Source organism: Cannabis sativa, chromosome 2 (assembly GCF_029168945.1).
Source record: "Cannabis sativa cultivar Pink pepper isolate KNU-18-1 chromosome 2, ASM2916894v1, whole genome shotgun sequence".
NCBI classification, from domain to species: Eukaryota; Viridiplantae; Streptophyta; class Magnoliopsida; order Rosales; family Cannabaceae; genus Cannabis; species Cannabis sativa.
In genome coordinates, this window is record NC_083602.1 from 53159537 (window position 1) to 53171256 (window position 11720).

The 11720-nt window shown below is 30.7% G+C and overlaps 1 protein-coding gene, 1 non-coding gene and 1 pseudogene across 2 annotated transcripts; all 3 read left to right on the forward strand.

Annotated features, from left to right (window-relative positions):
• The first annotated feature begins 46 nt into the window (after positions 1 to 46).
• On the forward strand, positions 47 to 3474 carry LOC115718824 (uncharacterized). Its single transcript, XM_030647642.2, has 7 exons — positions 47 to 934; positions 1024 to 1212; positions 1822 to 1914; positions 2164 to 2346; positions 2440 to 2722; positions 2808 to 2973; positions 3069 to 3474. Exons 1-7 carry the CDS (start codon positions 671 to 673, stop codon positions 3130 to 3132), a joined length of 1242 nt encoding a protein of 413 aa, XP_030503502.2. The 5' UTR covers positions 47 to 670; the 3' UTR covers positions 3133 to 3474.
• A 469-nt stretch (positions 3475 to 3943) lies between these two features.
• TRNAG-GCC (transfer RNA glycine (anticodon GCC)) lies at positions 3944 to 4014 on the forward strand. The gene has a single exon. It is a non-coding gene; the product is annotated as a tRNA-Gly (tRNA).
• A 3-nt stretch (positions 4015 to 4017) lies between these two features.
• On the forward strand, positions 4018 to 4107 carry LOC115721606 (small nucleolar RNA snoR114; annotated as a pseudogene).
• Positions 4108 to 11720: the final 7613 nt, after the last annotated feature.

The following is an 11720-nucleotide window of genomic DNA, read 5'->3' on the forward strand; positions in this document are numbered from 1 at the left end:
AAGGTATTATTTCGTATATTTATTTTCTCATGTAAAGATATTCCACAGATATTCTTCTCTGATTCGTTAGTCAATTTTTTCAGTTAAACCAGAGAGTATGAAAGAAATGAAGTGTTTCTGACTTTAAATATCGTTAATTTCCAATTATTAAAAAAACGAAAGCATTAGCATTTCATGTAAATGAAATAACAGAATATTTTGTACGTCAACTTCTAAAAAAGGTAAAATAAAGGGAAAAACTACGAGCTTGAGGTGTCGTAATTCTAACGTAAACGTGTTGGTAATAGTAGCGATCATCATCAGTACTACTGCTGCCATTATTTCATTCCATAACATCATCTCATCATATATGTATACGTACATATATATATATATATGACTTTTGGCGTTTGTTCATGTCTCGGATGTCGCCTGCTTTGACAGATGTGTTTGAAGAACACGAACACAAGACACCGAATTAAAAGAGAGAGAGAGAGAGAAGGGTTGCTGTTACGATAATACCAGAAAACCATCTAACTCGTTTCTCATTTCCACCGCCAATTCATAACATTACTCTTTTTTTTTTCATCATTCAGTCTTGAAAATAGTTTGATAGTTTGAGGGAGATTGGGTCTCTGCCTTATGTTTGAACCTTTGAATTCTTGAATAGGTTTTGACTCGATTGAAAAAAATGGCTGATGTTAAATTTTTGAAGTCTGTACCAACTCATAATGGGGTGTGTTATGGCCATAACCGACTTTGCCCATTACCTTCTTCACTCTCACCATTACCGCCGGCATCAAATCAAGGACCAACTTTGATTAGTTCCGATTCTTGGGACAGAGCAGAAATGACTACCCGACTGATACTTTCCATGATTGAGCCCACTAAGAGCTCCAACCTGATGAGAATGAACATTTTCAAATATGTTGAAAGACTTCTTGGAAATTTTCAGGTAACATTAAACACTTTGAAATGCTAGTTATTTCTTGATATTTTAATTTCTTTGTCTTATATGTTGAAATGTGAGATCCTTTCGTACAGGTCTATTTGTATGGATCTGTTCCACTTAATACTTACCTTCCTGATGGAGATATAGACTTGACTGTCTTGTGTCCAACTATTCCAAATGATCAGTTAGCTTTGGAAGTTTGTAAAATTCTCAAGGATGAAGAACGTAATGAAGCTGCTCAATTCAAAGTCAAGGACACCCATTTTATTGACGCTGCTGAGGTTCTATCTTCTTGGTCTAATCTTTTTTTTTTCCATCTTAAATCTTTTGGGTTTGCTTGCATGTATATCCTGATAATGTTGCATCTTCAACTTTATTTTTCAGATGCTTTGCTATGATATATTTTATTTTCTTGCATTTTCTTTGAGAGTATTTCAATCAAGTTGTGTTCACATTGAAACTGAATTTCGTAGTTTCAATTGGAAAAACTTCATATCACATGTATGGATTATGCATATCTTTCCTCACAATGCAACAGATCATTGCAAGTCATTGTCTTGAAATTCAAATGTTGGTTTTACATTTCTTTATTTCTTTTCTATTTCCTTGTTTGAATCGTCTTCAATTTCAAGCCCTTTTTTCGCTACTATAATTAGCACAAAATCTCTAGTTCAATCAAGATAAAAAGCTTGGAGGTGTAATAGAATCTGACTCTTTAATTGAATTGGTATTAGTATTGTATTACATTTTTATTTGTGATAGTCTTTTACTACATAATACTTAATGTACTACACTATACTCTGATTGAAAAAGCTGGTACATGCATGAGAGATGCCAATATCAGTTTACTTGATCTACATCTTAAAGTTCTCTAATGGTTTATGTGGCAGGTTAAGCTTGTTAAATGCGTTATACAGGATATAGTAGTAGACATTTCCTTCAATCAACTAGGAGGACTTACTACATATCGTTTCCTGGTACAGGTATGGTTTCTGTTCTTTCAGCTCCTGATGAATATGGTCTTGTTTGGCTTGGCTGGACTTCTGCTTTTATCTTCTCAGGAACTAAACTTGGCTTCTGTCAAAAGAGCCATTTAGAGCTAAAAAATTGAAACTCAGAAGTGCTTTTAGAGTTTTAGAAGCCCCAAAACAGCTTTTAAAAGCCCACCCAACTAAGGAGTATGCTTTATTATTTACATGTAGTTACGCTTCTATGTTAATGCCATATTGCAGATTGATCGCCGTTTGGGAAACGCTCATCTCTTCAAGCGCAGCCTTATTCTAATCAAAGCCTGGTGCTATTACGAGAGTAGGATCCTTGGTAGCCAACATGGTTTGCTTTCAACATATGCTTTGGAAACATTGGTTATCCACATATTTAATCTATTCCCTACATCCTTGAAAGACCCTTTATCTGTATGTTGTTCTATTTCAATTTAAAACTCTTTTACTTGTACAAAATCATATCATTGGTTCAGCAATATGTAATTGTGTTTCCTTTGTGTGTAGGTTTTGTATAGATTTTTGGATTACTTCAGCAAGTTTGATTGGGAAAACCATTGTCTGAGTTTAAAAGGACCAATATGCAAACACACTCACACTTTAGTTGAGTTTCCAGTAAATGATAACAGTGCTCTACTACTAAGCAAAGAATTTCTCATCAATTGTAGGAAATTGTATAAAATTCCATTTGATGGGCTTGAGACAGACTTGGTTTTCTTTCGTATGAAACACCTTGATATAATTGATCCCTTAAAAGAAAATAACAACCTTGGCCGAAGTGTCAGTAGAGGTTCGGTGCAGGCTCTCTTTGTTGGTTTTCCTTTTTAGATTCATGTGTTTTCCTACTGAAGAATTATTGTGACTTTATTTTTCAGGCAATTTGTATCGGATATGCAGTGCTTTGAAGTTCGGGGCTCGCAAGCTCAGCTGGATTCTTTCACTCTCTGGGGATAGAATGACTGAAGAGCTGCAAAATTATTTTTGTAACACTTTGAATAGGCTTGAAGGAAAATATTTGCCCTCAACAAGCTATCGGTCAAGGTAATAAGTATTAAGATAATTCACTTCTCAATTGGTGCAATGCAACTTCATTGATGTGTTATTATATTCCTTTTTTCTTTTCTGTTTTGTTTCAGTGTTAGAGGGCAGACATATCATCTGAAAGATGAAGATGATTTTCCTCCACTCTCCTGTGCTTGATATCTCATCTATATATCTATTATATCTATTACATTTTCTAAGGAGCTAGCCACTGATATGGGCTATAACTGGTGCAATGCAACCCCAAGAGGTGTCTTGTTTGCTGGTGCAGCAGTTAGCACACATATTATCACTTGCTTTGTACACTATTCTATTCCACATTTTATTTTAGTAACGAGCTCAATCATGTAAGTAGGCAGGCTATTATTACTAAGCTCTGAAAATAAAACCAATGCAGAAGAAATTAACTTGTTAAATGACCATTTGATGGTGAAAACTCTTTGTATTTCTATACTCATAGTGTTCTAATGAAAAGTTTTTAATGACTCACATATATAATAATTTTGTTGTCTTTGTATATAAGTTATTCTTGAAATCATGCATACTCATATTCTTATATAATTTTGATATGTACCAAATTACGTTCTCTGAACTTTGAACTTTGAAGACCGTTAAAAAATTTTCTTGAACTATTGACATTGTTAGATTTAAGAATTTTTATCTAATTTTAGTAAGAAAAATTTAACATAGATGAAAAGTTCAGGAGTATGATTTGGCACCTGTCAAAGTTCGATGAGCATGCTTCGATAGATATCAAAATTTGGAAAGCAAGATTTAGTACACGGGCAATTACCGAATTAGTAAAATTAAATAAAATTAGAAAACAGTCTTTAAATTCCACAATTTCAATAGTTAATAGTTTAAGGATAAACAAGATAATATTAGAAATTTGCTGCATGTATCATATTAGTGACAAGCTTTAATTATTGTTTTTAAGATATAAAATTATATAGGACACCTTGATCAACAAGCACCAGTGGTCTAGTGGTAGAATAGTACCCTGCCACGGTACAGACCCGGGTTCGATTCCCGGCTGGTGCATTTGAGCTGTGAGGAATATCTAGCGTTATCTGTGATAGAGGGGTCTATCTCAACCGTCTGATTATAGGACGAAAAGTCAACGCTTCTGAGCTCATTTCTAATTTTTTTCAAAGCAATATTTTTAAATCGCATATTATTAGTTTGTACCAACGAATCTTTTTTTGTTTTTTTTTTAGAAATTAATTTTAATACCAATAATTTGGAGTGATGACTTTTAACTTATGATTCCCAGTTTTCTGAGCTCATTTTTCTTATTCTTCTTTCTTTTTTTCGAAACATTCTTTTTCTTCTTTTGAATCATATATTCTTTCAATATTAGAGATTTATTTTTTATTTAAGACAAATTAATATTTGTACCAGAGTGATGACTTTTAAATAGCAATTCTCAATTAATAGCCAAATAATTTGGAATAACTGTATGCTAAAATCTAATGAATTTTTATTTTTTCATTTTGTTGAATTTATTCTTATGATTGTTTTATGAGTTAAGTTCTCTCTTCTTCTTTTACTATAGGGTTGGGGCCATCAATATCAACCAAATAAAATACAATATATGAATAAGGCCAATTCAATCAATTGGCCACTTGTGTGGTACCCATAAAAACAAAGTCGTATTTGAAGGCACTACTATCTAGTAGTAGTAGTAGTACTTGACTTGTGCTGTTTTTTCTATTTTTCTTAAATATAACTTTATATTGAGTTTTAATCAATAAACACCAATTTTCTCACACCATTAAACTTTCTAATTTTATGGGCCATATGATTGCCTAAGTTCGTTTCATCTGTCCATTTCAATGCATAAGTATAATTTGTCTCTTTCAAGAAATAGAAAAAAAGATAAATTAATAATGTGTTATTTTGAATGAAACTTCGAGGTTATATAGCAAGAAAGAATACAACATCCTCTATATTATTTACTAGGGATTTTTGATGTGTCATGTCAACGACAATTTACTGTGAACAAATAGAAACAGATATCATTATTTTGATCGAAATAATATATATGTATATATGAATGTTTATATATGTGTGTATATAACAACATAAAACATTTTCTATCATGCATGTTATTGGTTGGTTGAAATTGAATAATTGAGATAAATAGTAATATATATGGTGGGCTTGGTAGGTCTGGTTTGCTGTTCAAAAAAAAAAAAAAAAGCTGGTGGCTGCATATAAAAGCATACGAGAGATAATCATTACATTGTCTTCAATAATTTGTGGGTGTGTTTAAATCAAATAACATCTTAATTGTAGTTGTAATTTGAATATGTAATAATAAAAACCCATGTGTTACATAAAACATGTGGTTTAGTTTTGTGTCATTTAAATAGGGAAATTTGATTTTTTATGCTTACATTTGGTTAATATTTTTTTTCTAAACAAATAATAACTAATATTTGTAAGATATGACAACTTTTATGATATTCCTAAAATACCCCTGTTTACATCACCCCATTTACACCATCGGACCACCCATCGGGCCACCCATCGGACCACCCCATCGGGCCACCATCGGACCACCCATCGGGCCACCTATCGGGCCACCCATCGGACCCATCGGACCACCCATTGGACTACCATCGGACCAAATCTACTACCAATTTTTTTTTTTATGTTTTTGTACATACCAAAGTAGCATCAGGTGACCATCGGACCACCATCGGAACCCCATCGGACTATCAATTTTTTTTTTTTTTTTTATGTTTTTGCACTAAAAAAAAGTATGGAAAATTTGAGAGGGGTATTTTTGGGTTTTAGATAAAGTGGTCATATATTTTCAATGGTAATATGTATTAGTTTAAAAATAAAATATTAGTTATATGTAAGTATAGAAAATCAAATTTCTCTTTAAATATATATTATGATGTTGACATAATTAATATTAATAATAAATTAATCCACTAGTATATACTAGTTATTGTTTATTAGTTAGTTTTGTGCTTTTGTTATAGATTTTGGGTCAACTTGGTAAAAATAAGAAGTGTCATGAATTAATTTGTCTAATTATAAAAAAGCATTTAAAGTAATTGTGTGTGTGATACATTACAAAAGTCCACCAACTACATTTGTCATTTAATAAATTTATTATTGCTACTAAATAAATATGCGTACGTATATTTGCATTTTTTTAATATTAAAAAAAAAAATCAACACGGCAAAACTTTTTGAAAGGAGAAAATCTAAAAAAGGATAGAACTGTTCCTCCACAAATAAAGAAATGAATAAAATCTACATGATATTTATATGTGTATGTATAGTGTTTTGGATGTTTGATTTGAGAATTATTTAATTAATTGAGGCCATTTCAAAGATTTGTCCACAAACAATGGGTTCCCATATCATATATTATTATTATTATATAAAATATAAAAGAAGTTGAAAAGAAATGGATAAGAATAAAATAAGTGGAAGGACCTGTTATGTAATTATGCTCCAAAAATTATTGAGAGGAAATTTGAAAAGAATGAAGAGGTGGAGTGTGTTTGTCAAACCACTACTAAGTAGCTTCGAAGAAATATTAAATAGAGGGTTTATGCACCTTTGATATATCCCATGTCGTTTCCTGTTGCTTATTATTCTCTTCCATTGTTACTTTCAACCACACGAATGGTTACCCTTTAATTAATAAATTACAAAACTAAATTACACCATAATATACTTGTACATTTATGAAAACTCTGAAATAGAAATAGTTGGAATATTTTTGTGAATTATTAAGGGAAAATTTGATTTTTCATATTTTTGTAAAATAGAAGTTTTATTTGAATGGGAACGATGAGGTATGATGGTTGTCTGATGTTCAGAATGTTTAGTTTTTTCCTTATTAAGTACTATCGTACCAAGTTATTGTCCCACAATCATCCCTACATCGTCCCCAATTATAGACTATCATACCATACCGTGGTTCGTCCTATCATCGCTCCATATCAGACTTAAAAAAAAACCTAAAAAAATACACATATTTTACACAAATAGAGTGTATACTTGTTCATTAGATTTTCTAAGCAATAGATAAATACATATTTCATGTGTACAATAAAAGGCAAGATTTTTTCAAAAAAATAATAAAAAAAGCTACACAGTTCATGATAAATAAATCTACACCCCATCTCTCTCTAAAGAGCTACATGTTATCATCATTTACAACATAATATGGGAGGTTTAGAATTTTATGCTCAATATGCTCTAATATATACATTCTGCAATCACCACTGTATTAATAAATAAACAATAATTTAGTAAATTATGGTCAACATTTATGAAAATTTTAATTAAGCTACTTAGTAAATGTATTCGCAAAAAAGTTGGATTATTACCTTGTATTTTCCGTGGTACAACCTTTTTGTCGACGAGTTTCCAATCGAATGGTCTGACCTGACTTTCAGAGGCTGTCATTTGAAGGATCGTGACTATATAATGAGTATCAAATAAATTGGACTGGTCCAACAATGAAGTGAAAATCTTGCATCAAGCATCCATTAACTTCTTCAAATCCTAAGGGTTATTGATCCAATACTCGAATCAAAGAAGAACAACTTCTACAACTCCAAATTCACCTCTAGAGCCACTCAATGTCTCTATTCACCACCTGCTGAGGGCTCTCCTTCTCATGATTCTCAGTCACCACTTGGTGCAACTAGTGATGCTTTTGCAGCACAACCCTAAAAGGTCCTTCATCTCGGACCAGTGGCCAGGAAGCTTCTCTTGAAAAGAAAGCACGAACCAAAAGGCGTCATGACATGCCTATTCCTGTTGCTAAAAAGCTCAAGCTTAATTCTCCCTCGGCCTCCTCGAGTAATGATGAAGAAGAAGATTCCATGGAAGTGTCTTCTAAGGAATCCGATTCCAAAACTGAGTCTTTTTCATTTGACAAAGCAATTTCTGTAGAAGATGATGGTGTCTCTTCTGAAAGTGAAGAAGTCCCAGTTAAAAATGAGGAAGATTTTGTTGATCAGGATCTTGAACCATCTTTGCCAGTAACTTCTCGATCTGCTTCTGCAGTCAAAGCATTAACAGTAGCAAAGGGAAAACAATCTATGAAGAGCTCTTTTTCTGGTAACCTCTCTTCCTCTCAAGTTGTAAATTTTAGATTTTTTATAATGACAATCAACATGATTGGAATTTATATGCTACCCGTAAGTTTAAAATGAGAGAAATTTTGATTTACATGCTCATAGAGTTTATGGCATTGTGAAGTATATTCAATATCGAAATTAGGAGGACACTTTAACTGCCTTTGAAGGTTATATTGATGACATAGCTAAGGAATTTTATGCTAATTTAACTGATGATTTGCTTGACAAAAAGTCTAAGTTCTTTGGTAAAGTCTATGCTCGTGGCCATTGGTTTTCATTCACTGAAGATGAAATTGCCAAAGCCTTGAAACTGCTAACAGATGTGAAAAGTGATGAAGTGTCTATGGATCGTGACTGCATTCTTACTAAACTTACTAGTGAACAAGTTGAATGGGCTGGTGGTCAAAGTATTCTGAGTATGCAGTAGAGTTTTGGGTGTGGTACTATTTTGACGGTTCTTTATCGTGCAATAGAGGCCTGATATAGTGGCTTGACTGGGTTGTTTTATTCTGGGAACGACGAGGCTGATATTTTGCTTGCACAATTTTGGAGTAGTGCTACAAACGTCTTAAAGAGAGCGACTTAGTCCGCGACTCAATCTAAATTTTTATTTAGTAATTTCGTTACTTTTTATTTTTTGCAGCAACTTATCCAACAGAAATAAAATGGAATGAAATTTAAAATGTATAAAAAGAAGGATAAAAGAATTATAAAAAAATAAATAATTATTTTTTTCATCTTGTATTTATGTATTATATGGATTTTTCTTTTTATTTTAAAATAGAATAGTCATATCACTTAAATAGTTAAAAAAAAAATTTAATACTTTAAAATACAACCACACAAAAAAAATTAAAAATTAATTTATTATATTTTATTACCTCAAACCAAATAAAATTTAAAAGTTTATCATTACTTTGTTAAGTTTCCACATTAATCCATGTGTTGCGTGTTTATGAGAAATATGCCTCTTTAACCAAAAAAAAAATGATTTGGATTCGAATTCCTCTTGCCTTTTCATTAGTATCTATCCCATATGATCTACTTGATCATTAAATTGCTTTGAAACATAATATTCTTTTATAGCAAATAAAGTACTTCACATTTAATTACTTTTGCTCTCCTTCCGGTATAGATTTATTATATATTTTTTAAAAGAAAATATATGAATTAATTAATGTGAAGATTATAAATATTTTAAAGTAGAATTAAGAGTGTTTATTGGACCACATCTAATATTTTTAAGCTTATCCAGATTCAATTTAATTATTAATTAGATGTTAAATTTTAACATCCGATTTGATCCAATTAATTTCAGTCATTCAATCAATCCAACATTCATTGGATATTGGATTGAATCAGTTTTATCCATTGTATATTTTTTTAGAGATTATTTACAAATACACAAAAACAACAAAAAAATTTACAAAAATATAGTTGTACGGAATTTTAAACATTTTTACAATTTTTTAAATTTTATTTACAGAAAATACGATTTTTTTATGTTATAATATTGTTAATTTGTTGTTGATTTTTTCTTATCTGTATGTTATTTTTTGTTGTTGTTTGAATGTTATTTTTCTATTATTTTTATATAATTTTCTTGTTATTTTCGTGTTATTTCTATAAAAAACTGTAAAAAAATAAAAAAAAAATCTTAAAACGTAAAAATATAATTTTTTTTTTTTTATAAAAAAAATCATATTTTATGTAACTATCCCTTTTTTATGTATATTATTTTGAATAAAAATCATAAGATCTATTAATTAATAAATTCGTTCAAAACCATAGAACGCACTTCAGAGGAATAGTCCTCCAACTGAAGCACACGACCTGTAGAGAAACAAGAGTCTCTTGCCAAGCAATGAGCCAACTTATTTGCATATCGTTTTACAAAACACAAATCAACAAAAGATAAAGCCAAAAGTAAATTTCGAACATCTTGAACAATAAGACCAAATTGTGAAGACATAAAAATACCGCTCTGAATTGCTTGGACACACACCAAGCTATTTGTTTCCAACATGATCTCTATCCCACGAATGAATTGCAATCCAACTCAATGCTTCTTTAATGCCTATTATCTCAGCAATTTCGGGTTGAACAAATCCAATCTTCTCCTTCTTGAATGCTTCTACCATAACACCATGATGATTCTGAACTACACAACCCATGCCAAAAGACAAGACTCGAACCAAAAAAAAACTAAAAGGAAAAGACTAAAAAACCATGTCAAAAGACAAGATTAATGGGAAAAACTAGAAGGAAAAGACCAAAGAACCATGTCAAAAGACAAGACTAATGGGAAAAACTAAATTAAGTTTATTTAATATTTTTTGGATCAGATCAGATCCATCTAATATTTTAGATACAATATGTATTGGATTGAATTGGATCCATACAATCTTAAAAAAATAGAGTAAAATTTTAATGTTAATTTTAATATATACATATATATTTTTTGTATAACAACATAAAATTTAAGGGCCTTTTTCATTTTTACACTTCTAAACAGTTTTTTTTTTTTACATTTTTACGGAATTCCACATAAAAATTCCTATTGCAACTAGCGCTGTAACCTAAATTGTAACAAAAAATCGTATAGAAACTCCTATTGCAACTAGCGCTGCAACCACTTTAGAAACCCAAACTGTAAATTTGAAAAAAAAAAAGTTAAAAAAATAGTATATGGGGTAATATCTCAAAATTTAATTACTCATATAAACTAAATAAAAATACTAATTAGTTCGATTGAAAGTTGGATGTATTGGATTTTTAGACACACCATCCAACATCCGATTCGATCCGATCCAATCGATATTCTATTATAACATCAAATCACAATTGAATATCTAAAATTTGACGGTCGGTTGTAATTGAATAGATCGATTATCATTGGATTTGATCAGTTTATACACACCCCTAAAAATATCATTTTTAGTTTTTCACATACAAAAATAATAAATTTATTTTTTATATGACAATATATATTATAATTATATAGGTGTCTATTATATAATTACAATATACAATATTATATATAAATAAATATAGATTATTTAAGTATCGAAAACAGAAAATATTTCTAAGTTAGGACAAAATTAATATTCGTAAATATATATTGGGAAATTTACATATATACTGTTTTTGGACCAAAACTTTACAAAAATACTGGGACACGGCAAAAACAACTTTTTTACTGCCCCAGCCCATTTTCTTTACTTTTGTACTGCCCAAGCCCAACAACTTAACATTTATACTGTGAACAGTAAAACACACGGGAAAACGACCTGCTTCGTGTGTGGGGAGTCGCCGGAGTCGGACATCACCAAGAAAAAACCATTAAATCCGGCGAAGAGTTTTTGGTAAAAGGAAGCAGAATTGAAGAACAAGAAGTACAGAACACTGTCCCCCCAAAATAACAGAGGTAAACACAACAAAACCCAAAAAATAATTTAATTCTTAAGAAACCAAAAAAAAAAAAAAACAACCCCAGATTTAGATCTGAAATTTAAAAAAAAAACGAAAACACAAATGTGATATTCTTTAATTTATTATGCAAAAAGATAAATGAGGGTTGTTCTATTGTTAATTTGACGTTTGTAACACAAAATGATTCGAAAAAAA

Coding starts and splice junctions, on each gene's coding strand:
- LOC115718824 (XM_030647642.2), top strand. CDS start 671: ATGGCTGATGTTAAATTTTTGAAGTCTGTACCAACTCATAATGGGGTG. Junction 1,213..1,821: donor ATTTTATTGACGCTGCTGAG/GTTCTATCTTCT, acceptor TTTATGTGGCAG/GTTAAGCTTGTTAAATGCGT. Junction 2,974..3,068: donor TCAACAAGCTATCGGTCAAG/GTAATAAGTATT, acceptor GTTTTGTTTCAG/TGTTAGAGGGCAGACATATC.